Source organism: Pezoporus wallicus, unplaced genomic scaffold (genome assembly GCF_028554395.1).
Source record: "Pezoporus wallicus isolate ANWC-B61680 ecotype Strahan unplaced genomic scaffold, APGP_CSIRO_Pwel_v1 contig_360, whole genome shotgun sequence".
In the NCBI taxonomy this organism is placed as follows: domain Eukaryota; kingdom Metazoa; phylum Chordata; class Aves; order Psittaciformes; family Psittacidae; genus Pezoporus; species Pezoporus wallicus.
In genome coordinates, this window is record NW_026640059.1 from 2028746 (window position 1) to 2042798 (window position 14053).

The following is a 14053-nucleotide window of genomic DNA, read 5'->3' on the forward strand; positions in this document are numbered from 1 at the left end:
AGGAAGCAGGGAAAATATATTTTCAAATGCTTTTTCGTCCTACTCTGAATGGCAAAAGCTTATTTTCATTTAAACATTTTTCTGAAGTATTGGAAACTGAAAAGAGTTTCTAAACAAAGGGGGAAAGTAAACTGCTTCATTTCATTCTCTCCAGGAGTAAAATGGCAAAAGCAAACAAACACCTGTGCCTTTCAGCTGCACCTTTTAAGTCATTGCAACACATTTCTTCAGTTTAGTGCTGAACACACCAGTAACTGGTTTATCATTGTTTTCTGTCCTTCTCCCAAGGCATGCCACCTTCTATAGGGGCTGGCATTCTACTGAATGTTGGAAAGCATAGGCATAAGATATCAAAACCAATAAAGTCGTTTATAGATTTTCAGCATTAGTAGTCTCATTTTTATTAGCAAAACAGAGAAAGAGTGTTATTAAAGGAGGATCTTGGCTCTAATCCGACTTTAGAAATTGCTCCAAAGAAACCAAGGTAGCTTTACATTGTGTAAGAAAGGTGCGAGATCAAAACCAAGCCTGTGGCAGAGCTCTATCATGACATGATTTCTTTATAATAAAATATAGCGAAAGAAAATTAGTGGCACAAGAATTTTAATGCACCCCAGACACACATTTACAATGATTAAACAGATCAGTACTCGTAAAACCCAAGGGTCCAACTTCACAAACCTTTACTCAAGCAAGCAGTTTCATTGAAATCAATGAGATTATTTGCATATGTAAGGACTATTTATCTCAGTTGAGATCTGTAGGTTTAGGCCACACATTTCTATTTAGATCTTCTAGGCAGCAGAATACACACACTTGGATGAAGAATGGAAGAACACTGGCACCTTGGAGTTAATTTTCATTTGTACCAGTACAGATTTCTCCAGCCCTCTGAAGCATTTGATAGACTGGGCATGTTTCAAAATTGGAAATGTTGGCAAAAATACAGATTTTCTGATGTGAAGAACTGCTACTCATGGATAATAAAAAAAATCAATTCTTATTTGCATATTCAATCAGATTTCAGTTTGCATATTAAAGCATAAGATGGTAGAATTTTCACACAGTAGATGGATCCCACTCACTTATTCATGCATATATGTATCCACTAATCCTTACACATGCCAAAATCAGTGAGAAATACTCTCTGCTAGGCATTCATAGCACAAAAACACTGTCCCTGCTGCTGTTCTCAACCTTCTCTTTTCGTATACTGTATGACAGCATTCTCCCACAGCTTTCTCCCAAGACTCTGTAATAGCCCCTGTTCTCTATTAGCCTTCTTTTCACCAGGCAAAGCAATAGTTTCAATTTTTGAATCATAATTTAAAAGGGATGCTGTCAACTGTATGTGTGAAGAACAAAAAACACTGGACCAGATTTTTCAAAGGAGCTTCAGCATGGACTTGACAATTTCACTTATAACTGTCACTGCAAAACTGGACGTATCTCTCTGTTAATATTGAAATGTTCTTGACTACAGCTAAAATTTGTAGATTTAGACTATGCATAGCTACTTTTCACATGCATCTATTAGGAAACAGAATTAAAAATATTTCTATAGGCCAGTACTATCCAAATACACAAAATTAATATTGTCCCATACATCATAAGTCTAACGATAAATGATAACCCTGTAAGCTATGGTCTAATGTGCTGAATGCTTGCAACATCTGTGGGACTGGAAGGCAATCAGCGCTGTGAGCGATTAGATAACAGGTTTGACGGTCTTGTAGCCAGTCTGACAGTCTGGATACCTAATTTACATATAGAAGAGTGTCATATTCAGATACATTTTGTGCATTAAATTAAAAATTCAACTGGAAGCCTGTGCTTGAAACCCTAGCAAGCTGCAAACAAGAAATGTTTTCATGTAATTAAAGGAAAAATTGATACAAATGATCATCAAAACTAAACCACAATCTGCTGCAGCAGCCTTTGTTAGGTCAAGCACAGGGGACTGAAAAAGTAGAACTGGGTTTCTGAAATAACCAGGTATAAACAGAAATAATATATCACTCTCCCAGCTGAGTGAAACACAAAAAATCAGCCATCATAAGATGAAGGCTCATATAGGATTTCTAAAGCAATGTCAGCTCTGATCAATTGAAACGTGGTTAGCAGCAGGTTAAGAAGGTATTTATTTAACAATGGGACAGAATCTAATTGACTTTGCAGGAGAGGAAAGAGGGCATGAAGGCAAGCCAGCATCAGCTCATTCTTCTTTTTCAGTCTTATTCATCCCTTTTTGGAGGGGGCAAAAAAACAATCCTATGCTCCCCAAGTGCACATTTTGCTCTCTATGAGCACCAAGGTCACATTTGTACCCATGTGCAGGATCTCCCTTACAAAGGGCCAAGCTGCTGGTGACCCTGGCTCGGTCCCTTTGCACCGCCCTGGGCAGCTGTACTGCTCTGCCTCTGAAGAATGCCTCTCCACATCCTCACAGCATGCTGCAGCAGAGCTCTGCTCCCAGCAACAGGAGTCAAACTCTTCTGTTTTTCTAGCTCTAAAGAATTTAAACTATCCATATAAATAATGAGAAAATAGGGATTTGACCCAGTTACACATCTTATGACTCCTTGCATTCATTTGCTAACGCTAAATGTACTGGAAATCACAGCTTTCCTCAAAAACAGGCAAAAGAGAGAGGAAGATAATTTGAGTTCAGGTTCCTACCTGCTTGGTTAGTTGTCACAGTGACTGACACAGCTTGGTCCTGGCTGGGATTTTGCTTGGACACTCCATTCACTGCCCAAACTTCAAAGGTGTAGTTAGTGTGTGCCAGGAGGTCAGTAATGGAGACTTTGGTGGTTTTCAAGCCATTCTGCTGGGGGCTGAAGTGCACACCACTGCCACAGGACCGGCAGCGGCTGAGGTCACCAGCTCCGCACCTCTTGCACACCACATTGTAGGAGACATCTTCCCGACCACCTTTGTTCTGCGGGGGGCTCCATTCCAAGTTCACTGATGTCTCATTGACATTGGAAATCAGGTTCTGGGGAGCAGAAGGAGGGCCTAGAAAGAAAAAGTCCATGTTTTTAATATGTGCAAAAAGCCTACATAGTGTCTTCAGGCTTAGGGTCCTGGGTGATAGTGAGCATGTGCAACTCCCAGTTAAGTCAAGGACAGCAGAGACCACAGAGAATTTTATTTCTCCATGTCCTTGATAAAGGTGAAAAATTAATTGGTAAACCAAACTGATCTCTTCATCTGATCAATTAGCAGTATTTTCCAGATCTAAATGAGCTTGAAAGCCCAGTATTTTTTCAATTTCACTATTTGGACTTGTTATGAAAAACGTAACATTTATGTATTTTACATGCAGTTTTCCATGACCTCCCAAGAAAAACATTAAATGCACAGAACTCCCACTTCACTGGAGATTTTCAAGGTCCCCCATTACCTACAGACAGATTCTCACTGAAATTGCTGATCTCCCGATATTTTTTTCTTAAGAACAGAAGTGCAGTATTTTCCAGACAAGTTGATGTCAGATGGCATTCAGTGAAGGCTGAAGCCATCAACTGGGAAATGACACTTTGGCATGCAGGAAAGAGAGCTGATTAGAAAGCTGGACACAGAACCAGGGCTTTGAAGGGCAGAGAATGAAGGTTACAATAGGGGAGTGCTGGAGAATGTGAAAGAATTGGAGAGGAAAATATGGTGAGCAGCTGAAAGAAGAGCTGATAAAAGAAAACTGGGCAAGAACAAGAGACCATACAGAAAGCTTGGAAACAAGGCTGAATCAGGGACACAACACAGGCTCTTGCACCACAGGGACAGGAGACACTAAGACTCATAAATATGCTGCCAAACAGTTCCCAGCTGGTTCCAGCACAGGGACTGTAGGATTTGGGAACAGAGCTGCTGGCAGGATGCAGAGGACTCCCTGGGCAAGAGAGGTGCAGAGCTAAGTGAAGGGAAGGGGCGACAGAGACAAAGCAGAGCACGCAGGAGGCAGCTCCTCTAGGCACCTTCAGCAACCTGCTGGGACTGTAATGGTCGGTTCTGCCCGACTGGGCAAAGTGCCTCCAGCAGCGCCCTGCCTCCTTCTGTAACAGAGATCTTATATGCTGAGATCCCCATGGGCCCAAAACCAGTAAGAAAACTGAAAATGCAGAAGAGCTAATCCTGTGACTCTTAATCTGATTTCAATACAGCCGAGGTGAGACACTTCTTGTACCCTTAAATTTAACAATAATGATTCTGAGTAACTCTATGAAACAGAGGGGTATTTTGCACATCACAAAAAGCTTCATTGAAAGGCTGGAGTAGAGCATGAGGGGACTCTGACTACACACACAGTACTTTGAGACAGGACATAGGGTAAATACTATATCAAATAGAAATGAAACAAAGAGTGAGAACAAAGCTTGCAAAATGTAATGATCCAGACCAGAATACAGTAAAAACAGCAAGTCTTAGTAATTACTCAATGCTTTAAACACAAATATTATTACCATGAAAATACTGGGAATAATTCTGCAGAAAGTCCCAAATTCAATTTTTATTCAAGAAATAGGAGAGTTTGTGAAACCTTCTTAAATTTTATCAAAACACATTTGATAGTTTGAGTGCAAAAAAATGTTCAGCCAGGTTTCCTGACAGAAAATGGACAAAGTTCTGACAAGTTCCATACCAGGTTTTCCATTGCTGTTATTTGCCAAATGTTATGAAACTGGGGGGGGAGATACGCCAACAGTTTAATTAAGTGTATAAATAAATCAATCATAATGCCACATGCCAAAGGTACAAAAACAGCCATCAAGGTAAAATGGGAACCAAATACATTATGCTGAAACTCTGCTGAAATGAAAGTACCTCAAGTGTAGCAGTGGTTAAGCTGCTAAGAGGTGGCTATGGCAAAGATTAATTCTGGTTGCCTTGATTCATCAGGTGCATCTAAAAGGAAGCCTGAGACCTGAGCACTCTGTGGAGGATAAGGTTTTGAGGGCTGTAGCCTGTCCTTGGGTCTGTGCTTGAAGCTGCCAGGATGTAACACATTTTCAGCAGGAGACAGAACTTTTCTTTCAAAAGAGGCAGGTTAGAAAAAGAGACTTAAATTACACAGAGGTCAAATGTATCTAGTTATCTTCAGTACCTAAATGAAAGGCCTCTACTGCAACAGTAGCTGAGCAAAGATTGTTTCTCTGCAGTCACTTCAGAAATACAAAATTAATATATTCATTTTGAAAAGAGGGAAATCCTCCCTTCCTGCCAAACCTTTGAAGCACTCTGAGTTAATCAAGGCTGACAGGTAGAATTACTGCAAGAAGAGAGAGCCGGGGCCAGCCCCTGCGATGGGGAACCCTCCTGCTCACTGCACCACCAGGCTGCCATTCCTGACATTTATTTATACACTGGCAGCATTTAGGATTTCTAACGACAAAACCCTTTTATTCAAAGATCAGTTACCAAACACAGTAAGAGACATTTCCTGCTCCAAAAATGCTTAGAAACTAGCAGGGAAATAAAAGGGAAAGAAAGTGGGTTTTATCTCTGTTAATTACATGGAAACTGAGGTAGAGAGATGTGGTGAGATGACAAGGGCACACAAGATGTGCCTTGCACATCTGGGAATCAGTCACAACGCTCCCAAGTCTCAGCCCAGTGCCTTTGCCCCATCACCATCCCTCCTTCTCCCACAAGCTGGGTTTGTCAGCTCCCCTGGGCAGGAGAAAGCAGTCTCTGCTTAGCCTGCAAATACATAAGCCTCCTTTTCAAAAGAGGAGCCACTCCAGCAAGTGCAATGAGGTGGAAGACATTGCTGCAATCATGAACTCAAGCAGCAGTGCAGGAACTGCTGAGCAGAAACTGATCTAAACTCATCTACCCTAAAACCCCTAAAAATTGCCTCACACCAGGGCTCTCTCTTCAGGGCAGGCAGGTGCACAAGGTTGCATTAGTCCCTCAGCACTATCAAGGAGGCAGGAGAACAAGCAAAAAGACCTCCTCAGAGGTCTGTCCTCCCAGTGGCCATTCAGCTCCTGGAAGCAGCAAGCCCTGCACAGAAACTGCTTCTATGGGAAACAGCAAGAGCTTAATGGCGAGAAAAAGCAAAAGGTGTGTTCTTACAGATCATTCGCTTGCTGCAATCACATAAGTGAGAGCATCGGCTCGGAGCGCAGCCAGGAGGGCTGAGATAAGGTGGTGCCTGTGCAAGCACTTCACCTCCCTGAGCAACGCCAGGCACTGCCAGGGCTGCCCTCGTTTCAGGGGAATATTTGTGAAGCAAAGCACTCTACATGAGGAAGGTTCATACTGCCACAGTTTCAGCATGAAAGATGTGCCTTTTAGCTCAGACACAGCAGCCAGTTTGGGGTTAAACTCAGACTTGCTCTGATGTCCATTAAGGTATTTTCCAAGGCTCTAGGTCCAGTTTCACATGGGAAAACATGCCAGAATGAATCAAGCTCCTCAGAAGCAAAAAGTCAGTAATTAGTATGTGGGACAGGGCACTGCAGTGTCTAAACAGAGATGCAATGAAGTGGAAAACCAGGGAAGCAGATGCTTGCAGGTCACAGAGATGAGCACACCACCTCCAGTATGAAAAGGAAGATGCAGGGGAGTCTCCAAATGGTGGGCTGACATTACATGAGGGAAAAAGCAATTTCTTTTCTTTCTGGAGCATAGTCATCAATAGAGTTGTTGGCACTAGGAGTGGGGAATAGTTTCAGATTGATGGGCCTGGTTTCAGATGTTGAAACACAGGGCGTATCTGCTCCTTCCTTCAATGGTGATCAGGATTTGCTGTGTTTCTGACAACAGAGCCACTGCTGCTAGAAGAGACGAAAACCCTTTCAGGGCCATGGCAAGCTGGAATTGCCAGAGCAATTCCAGGACAAACCCAGCTAGCAGGATCCTGCAGAAAGGGCGTCCTGCCAGCCAGACCACTGCCCTCACACAAACCCTCTATCCTCTGTCAGCAAGATCTAGCTACAGGGCAGCTGAGAGGGAAGACAGGGAGCTGTGCCTCTGAAAATTGTACCAACGTCTGTGATTTTGTTCTGAGTCCCATGATTTACAGCACTGTCGTGGTTTAAACCCAGGACAAGCATTTTTCTTAAAACTCCTGCTGATGGAAGCATACTATTGCACGAACCATTTGGAGCTCTGGAAGCATGGAACTAATACTGCCACACTGACCAGAAGAGCTTAAAATCATGACAGTTCCTACAGGAAAAATAAATCTAGACATTTGTTATTTTGAAAAACTAATTTTAAAGTTCATTTTGTGATGTTAGGAAGCCAGATGCTCTCGCTTCCCCTGCCCAAGACAACAGAACCTGAGGGATGGAACTGCAGAGCCACTTGCACTTCTTCCATCAGGGACTGCAAAGAGGACACAGTTTGACCATGGGGCCTGAAAGCCAGATCCCCCAACCCAGAGCATTTACCATCACCATCAGCAGACACTGGGGTCTCCTCTGTGGGAACACAGGGAACGGAAGTTTTTCATTTTATTCCTTCCTGGGGCTCCGTAAATCTTGCTTCACAATAAACCTATGGAAATCAACTCAGCCATGAAACAAATGGAAAGGCCCTGGGTGGAGCAGTTCAGCTTGTGTGTCAGGACTGAGGAAAACATTCAAGAGTCTGTTTAGCAACAAATAATCTTTGTCAAGATAATCTTGCTATCTTCTTCAACCCTCCTATTAGATTAACTGAAACATATTGGGCAATGCAGATTGTTTTTCTTTTGCTTGCTGCAATAAGCTATAGCTATTACATCTATCTGTCTCTTTCATCCACAGATACAGATCTGTCTGTCCTAAGGACAATGTTGTATCATATGTCAAATGAATATTCAGGAAAACTAGAGCTTTTAAGGTGTTAACAAACGAGCCTTACTTTTGCTAAAAGAACAAAAGTATTTTAGCACTCTTACTACAACCTTAGGCTGCATTTTAACTTTTCATCTACCAACATTTCTCTCCCTCATTTCCTACAAAGCACTCAAGTCCCACTCCAGTCTGCACGCCACTGCAACACTGATAAAGGCCTGATGAAAACCATGACAAGGGCATGGATCAACACCTGACCGGCTCCCTCCAGACCACACAACATCTGCGTGTACATGACCTGTGTGTCAGCTCTCTGTGGATTACAGGTCTTTGTGGGTATAGTTAAAGAGCCTCTGTGATTCACACCAGGGATCAAGTCTGGTCCAAGCACTGAAGCAATTCGCGTACAACTTCCGCAGTGAAGACCCGGTAATGAACTCACTTTCCGGGACTGACCTGTATCTGTGGGGTACAGGTGGCAGGACGCCATGGCTGTGAAGTGAAGCAGGCTGCAGACTAACACTGGGCATAATGACATTTCAGTAAACTGTTTATTTGCAAGGAGAATAAATTGCTACCCTGCATACTGAGTGATCATCAGAGGTTGTCATCTCAACCATCAATAGGTTGGTTGCCTGTTGCTCGAATGCCTGTGCTCCTGCTGAGGAAGTTATCCCAAAGCCTCTTTCTTCCTGCCACTAAGGGATAACAGAACAATTGTAGGAGGTTCAACCTAGTGGAATTGGCAAAATCATTCTACCTAGGAAAAAGAAAGTCTGAACACAATGAATGTTTTCAAAGTCAAATAGCACAAAGGCGATTAGACAAAGAGGCCAGGTTGGATACGGCTTTGAGCAACCTCATCGTGTGGAAGGTGTCCCTGCCCATGGCAGGGGGGTTGGAACTAGATGCACTTTAAGGCCCCTTCCAATCCAAACCATTCTATAATCCAATGATTAGCTGCAACTGAGTGAAAATTTCTGCTGTCCTCAGGGATCAGTTGCACCCATCCCTTCATGCATGCCAAAGGGAAAGTACATACACCAAGACCCTGGGCATGCCCAAGAACGGGGTCTAACCAGTGTGCACCGAGACTGCAAGTTCAGCACCACCATGAAGCACAAGTCAAATGGAGAGAGCCTCTCCCTCAACAAACTCCATATACCACAAACCCATGTCAAAGAATATGCTGTGGCTGGCTCTGGAGCTGGAGGGATTCCAGCGAGACAGGCAGACAGGCAAGATTTGTCTGGCATGCAGATAGACTCCAACAGTGTCAGCCCACCTTTTCTCCCTACAGCTGTAAACCAACCAATCTACGCAACTGAAAAATACCTCTGGAAACTAACCCTGGGATCTGAAGGCAGAACTCTAAGTGCACTGTGCTTAAATGGTTATGACAAAGGTTTTAATACCCCTGGTTTTACATCTTCCTTTTTTATTACTGATCTGCCCAGCAAGGTACTTCTCTAAAAGTCTCTGTGGGTGGATCCAGTAAATTCAATTACAGTTTTCTACAACTGGACCAGACAGACTTGTTTGACACAAAGAATACTTTCTTCACTAAACCAGTTAATTTAGTTCAGCAACAGTGTACGATTAGGAGGCGTGGATTAAAGGACAGTGAAAGAATAAGACAAAGAAAAGGTTCCCAGCAAAACAGATCCCAAGTGACTTTGTTTTCCCATAAAATGAGAAGAAATAAGGAGGACCTTGATGCTTGGTTCTCTGCTGCCCTGAGCTGACTGGATGCCAGAATCCCACTTTTAAGACAACTAGCAGCTCCAAATTTTGGGCAAACAGCTTTTGCCCACCAAAGCTATAGGCAAATAAAAAAAAAACCACCTTTTTTTTCTCTTCTCAGAGGTCCCATGGACAAAGCACTGAAGATAAAGTTGTGGGCTTTCATTTGGCCAATTTTATGAGACCCAAGTAACCATTATATACTATTTCTTAGGTGGAGAAATAAAAATATAACGAAAAATAAAAAGCCCCTCAGCACGGGGCTTTGACACTTAATGCCTTTAAAATGAATTTTAGCGCTTATGAGAAACCCACTCTGATGGCACCCAAAATTAAGCTCTCCAGCCACAAACAGTGTCCTGCCTGCATTTCTCTGCCCCAGCCTGTCCCCTAGCAGAGGGCTCCTCACCAGGAGCTCGTTTCTTTGTGCCAGCTTAGTCCTCAGCCACTAACAGCAGCAGTGGATTATTTTGGCAGCAGTATTACCCAGGAGTAAACTGATATTATCAGTATTTGGACTGTAACTGTATCTATTTACTACTAACCTATGGTACAGTTAATATTTATTACCTTGGAAGATCTACCTGTGGGAGGGAATCTATTAAAAATGCAAGCTGAAACCCACACTCTCCATGGAAGTGCTAATGGAGATACTTCAAGTATATATGCTAAAGGCGGCAAGCCTTTGCTATGAGCATCCTGTCAGTCACCAGATTAGTGTATTTAAAATGTACCCTCCTTTAAAAGAAAGATGCTTTCAATATTTATGCATGAGACCAAGTAACAAACAGGATGAAGCTTCTGAGCCCTAGAAGGAGAAAATTATTTTAAATAATAATTTGCTCAGTGTGTGTGTGTGTGTGCACATTTCTCTATCAGGTAACGGATGTCTCTGCAGCCAGGGCAATGCATAATTATTTTCAAGTGGGTTGTCACCCTGCATTCGGTCTGTGTTCACTGACAGAGTGAGATCGGAAGGAAGCTTCATTGGCAATTCCCACCAGACATCAGAAAACCTCAAGCATGTAGAAAAGACTTTAATCTTCTTTAACCATTCCCGCATTCTCCTTGAGGAAAATATCACCTTTCTTTTTTGAGGCAGAAAAATTAGACCTTAGCTTGGTAAGGATTAAGAATTATTCTGACAAACAGTAAAAAGAATACGATAACCTACTGCAGTTTGAAGCTTTCCAACTTGATCCTCAAACTGAGAAAACCCTGTAAACATACTGTTAAATGCAGCAGAGCGCCAGCTAAGGGTGTTTGTTAATCAAAGTCAATCAGGCAGACCATCAGGCTTCAATGGGCTTTGGACCAGGACTGACAAAAGGATCGTCTTTATGAGCCTGTTCTAGAGACACTGACCCTTTTTAACTCCGGTGATTTCAAAGGGAACTCAGGGTATTCAGAAATCTTGAGCTAATTTGCTACATAATAAACAAGATTCATAGAACAGGGATGGCTGCTATGACTCACCGTCATTTAAAAGGAGCCTTGTATGAACTGGCCTGTTTTGAATCGGTAACTTGGCCTTGGCTGTACTACAGAGGAGCAGTCAAGTCTTTGATAAGTTATAGGAGCAGCAGGCATCTGGGAGTAAGCATCCAACCGTCTAATAGCAAGAAAAACTAACTAGAAATGCACTATCAGAAGCGGTGAAAAGTTTAGCGTATCTGCCATACAAGATCTGAAAGCCGGCTTTTGTGTACAACACAGCAAGAATAAAGAGAACAAATAAAGAGGTGTAAAAAAGAAAAGATCCATACAATGAACAACTCCAAAGACCTTTGGAACATATCTACAGAGAGCAATGAAATGTCACTGGAAGTACATCAAGTACCTTTGAAGGGGCTAGCTCGGGCACTAAGAGGCAGTACAGCTCTGCTAAGGCTTTTAGTTGTGCTGCCAGCCTCACTGATGTAACCATACTGCTACTCTCTCAACAAGGCCTCATAATGCTGTTATTGCTCAGACAGCCTTTAACAATTCTAATCAATACTCTTTAACTTGATCATGATCCTAAAATTCATCTCCCTGGAGGCAGGGCTGAGTGTGAAATAGAGAGGTTACTATTTTCGGAGGAGATGCAAAAAAAGTAATTATTAAATAATCAATGTCTTTAAACTCACTTAAATGTCTGGCAAAACGGTGCCAGGCACAGCCTGCAACAAAAAGCACTTTGGCCTCCTCTTTCCATCTCATAAAGCTTCATTAAACTTATATAACTGTGGAGCTGTCAATAATGTTTCAGCATGTGAGCTGTGAAGCCCTTCAGATAAGCCTTTGTTGTTGATCTTTAACCATCTGAAAGACAAGTTATAACAGAGAGTAAACACCTGGGCTGTGTAAGTTTAGGATTAGAAATAAAGCCCACACTTTCCTGTGACAGTTGTATATGTTGCTGCCACTAATTGCTTCTTTCAGCAGTTATGGACAGGTCTCCTGTCACTGCGGACTCATTTACACAAGTACTGACAGTTTGGACAGCCCTTGCCTCTTGTCTGCCTGGCTATTCCTGACCATTTATCATTATAGATTATGTGTTTTTACGACTGGCAAGACCAAAGTCAACAGTCCACAAGATGCGGCAGCCACTTAAAGTATCAGTCATCTGCTCGATTTCTACCTCTCCTTGCATTGCACTGTTAGCTTTATGACTGGGTCTTAATAAGGCAACTGATGTGGTAAACAACTCTTAATTTATTTATTTGGGCAAGATTCTTTTGACTTCAGTGGGAGTTCTGCCAAGCTAGGGATCTTGGACCAGGGGCAATGACAAAATGCCCATTTTACTGGCATGTACAATTTCCTATATCCTTGCCAAAAGAACCCTGGTTACCAGCTTCACAATAGGCTTTGTTCCTTCTACCTGGAGAACAATCCAATCAGCAATTCCTCTTCTCTCCAGGCTACGTGAATTAAGCGAAGAGGTCCAGTTACCATTGGCAGAGGTTTGTGAAACTGATGCTTGCAGGTGCCACTTCTGTAGGCTCTGAGTTTCTCTTCCAAAACTACCATATAAGAACATTTTGTGTTGCCACCAATGCTAAAGCACATTGTCACATCTACTCTAATACACTGTGCTGCAGACAATGCTACCTGTGTTCACTCTTTCAAGATAAAAAGAAGGATTCCATTGCGGATACCAAAAAGTTACCCGACAGTCTGACAGGAAGGAAATCCAGCCAGAAAAGTAAGTTGTTCTGTCACTGGCCAAACTGCTGAATTTGTTACTCTGTTAGCCCTCTAATTTACTTCAATGACTCTACAGAACTGGATCCTGACTAACCAAATCAATGCCCCCACTTAATTGAGTAAATGTCTCTGTTAATTTAAGGTTCTGGCCAGAAAATCAGAAGACAGCTAATAAACAGTTGCTGTATTTAAAGGAGTGATGATTTCAAGTCTACTGATTATAAACACACATTGTCAAATTACTCCTGTCTCTTCTCTTCAAGCCATAACCACTCCCCTTCTTATTCAACATTTTCTCAATTCCTTCAGCCCGTCACCACAGACGAGGGGAGACAGCCTTCTCCTTTGAGATTCCCATCACTCACAATCCCTTTCTCTCAGTCTGGCAGCAATGCATGGTCTATTTTTCCAGCCTGTGTGGAAAAGAAAAATCATTCTCTCCATGCTGCCTACCCACTGTTCCCTCTGCTCTTGCAACTGCCATACTGCACCTTAAAAGGCATTTTTACATACTGTTTACATAATGAACAACCTTATATGATGTTTTATGAACAAAATCAGATACAGACATATATAAAGAGGTGGAATAATTATTACACAAATTTAACTTCTGAATATCTGTGTTGGCATATACTTTATATTATAGAGAATGGGGTCCAACAACAGAGGTTAGACTGAACTTTAGTTCAGACTAAAGTAGTGCCAGGACAAATGTACAAATCCTAGAAAGGAACCACGACAACACCAGTGCAGACCCACATACAACATACTAGCCAACAAGACCGCGTGTTGTACCCTACTTTCTTATTCTTCTAAAAGCTAGAACAGTGATAATCAGCGTCTGTCTGGAAATTTCGAAAAGGCACAAGTTCAGCTGAAGTAAAAAGAGCACATTTGCTTATTTAGTATTCTAAGCAATCATAATAAATGTATGCTCAAATAATCAGGTCCTGTGTAATTACTCATTTGCAAGCACAGTTATTAGGTAGGTAAATTCACTCTTTTTTGAAAATGGGGGTAAAATATTTATCTCTGAGATATAGTAAATGCAACAGAAGATTGTGCTAAGGGTGTATATTAGATCACAACATTTACAAAATTGAAGTGTTTAGACCTTTCAGACCTTTTTTAAAGCCCTGACCTTGGAAACAAATAAGGACAGTGTTCTTTTAATGTGCATTCAAATCTTAACAACACAGTCACACAGCTCTAGTGGAATCCACATTGAGTTTCCACTGTAGATTGCTCATCATTTCATTATGGTTCATTATGCTGATAACTGTCAGAAAGCATTAGAAGCAGGAGCCTTGAGTAATAGCACTGAAATG

The 14053-nt window shown here is 42.1% G+C and overlaps 1 protein-coding gene across 3 annotated transcripts in view; it reads right to left on the reverse strand.

Annotated features, from left to right (window-relative positions):
- The window catches only part of EPHA4 (EPH receptor A4), a 359705-nt gene that overhangs the window by 45485 nt on the left and 300167 nt on the right, over positions 1-14053 (reverse strand). For all 3 annotated transcript variants that reach the window (XM_057417224.1, XM_057417225.1, XM_057417223.1), the window contains one exon: positions 2680-3018. In XM_057417224.1, coding sequence (XP_057273207.1) covers positions 2680-3018 — 339 coding nt within the window. The remainder of the gene's footprint in view (positions 1-2679; positions 3019-14053) is intronic.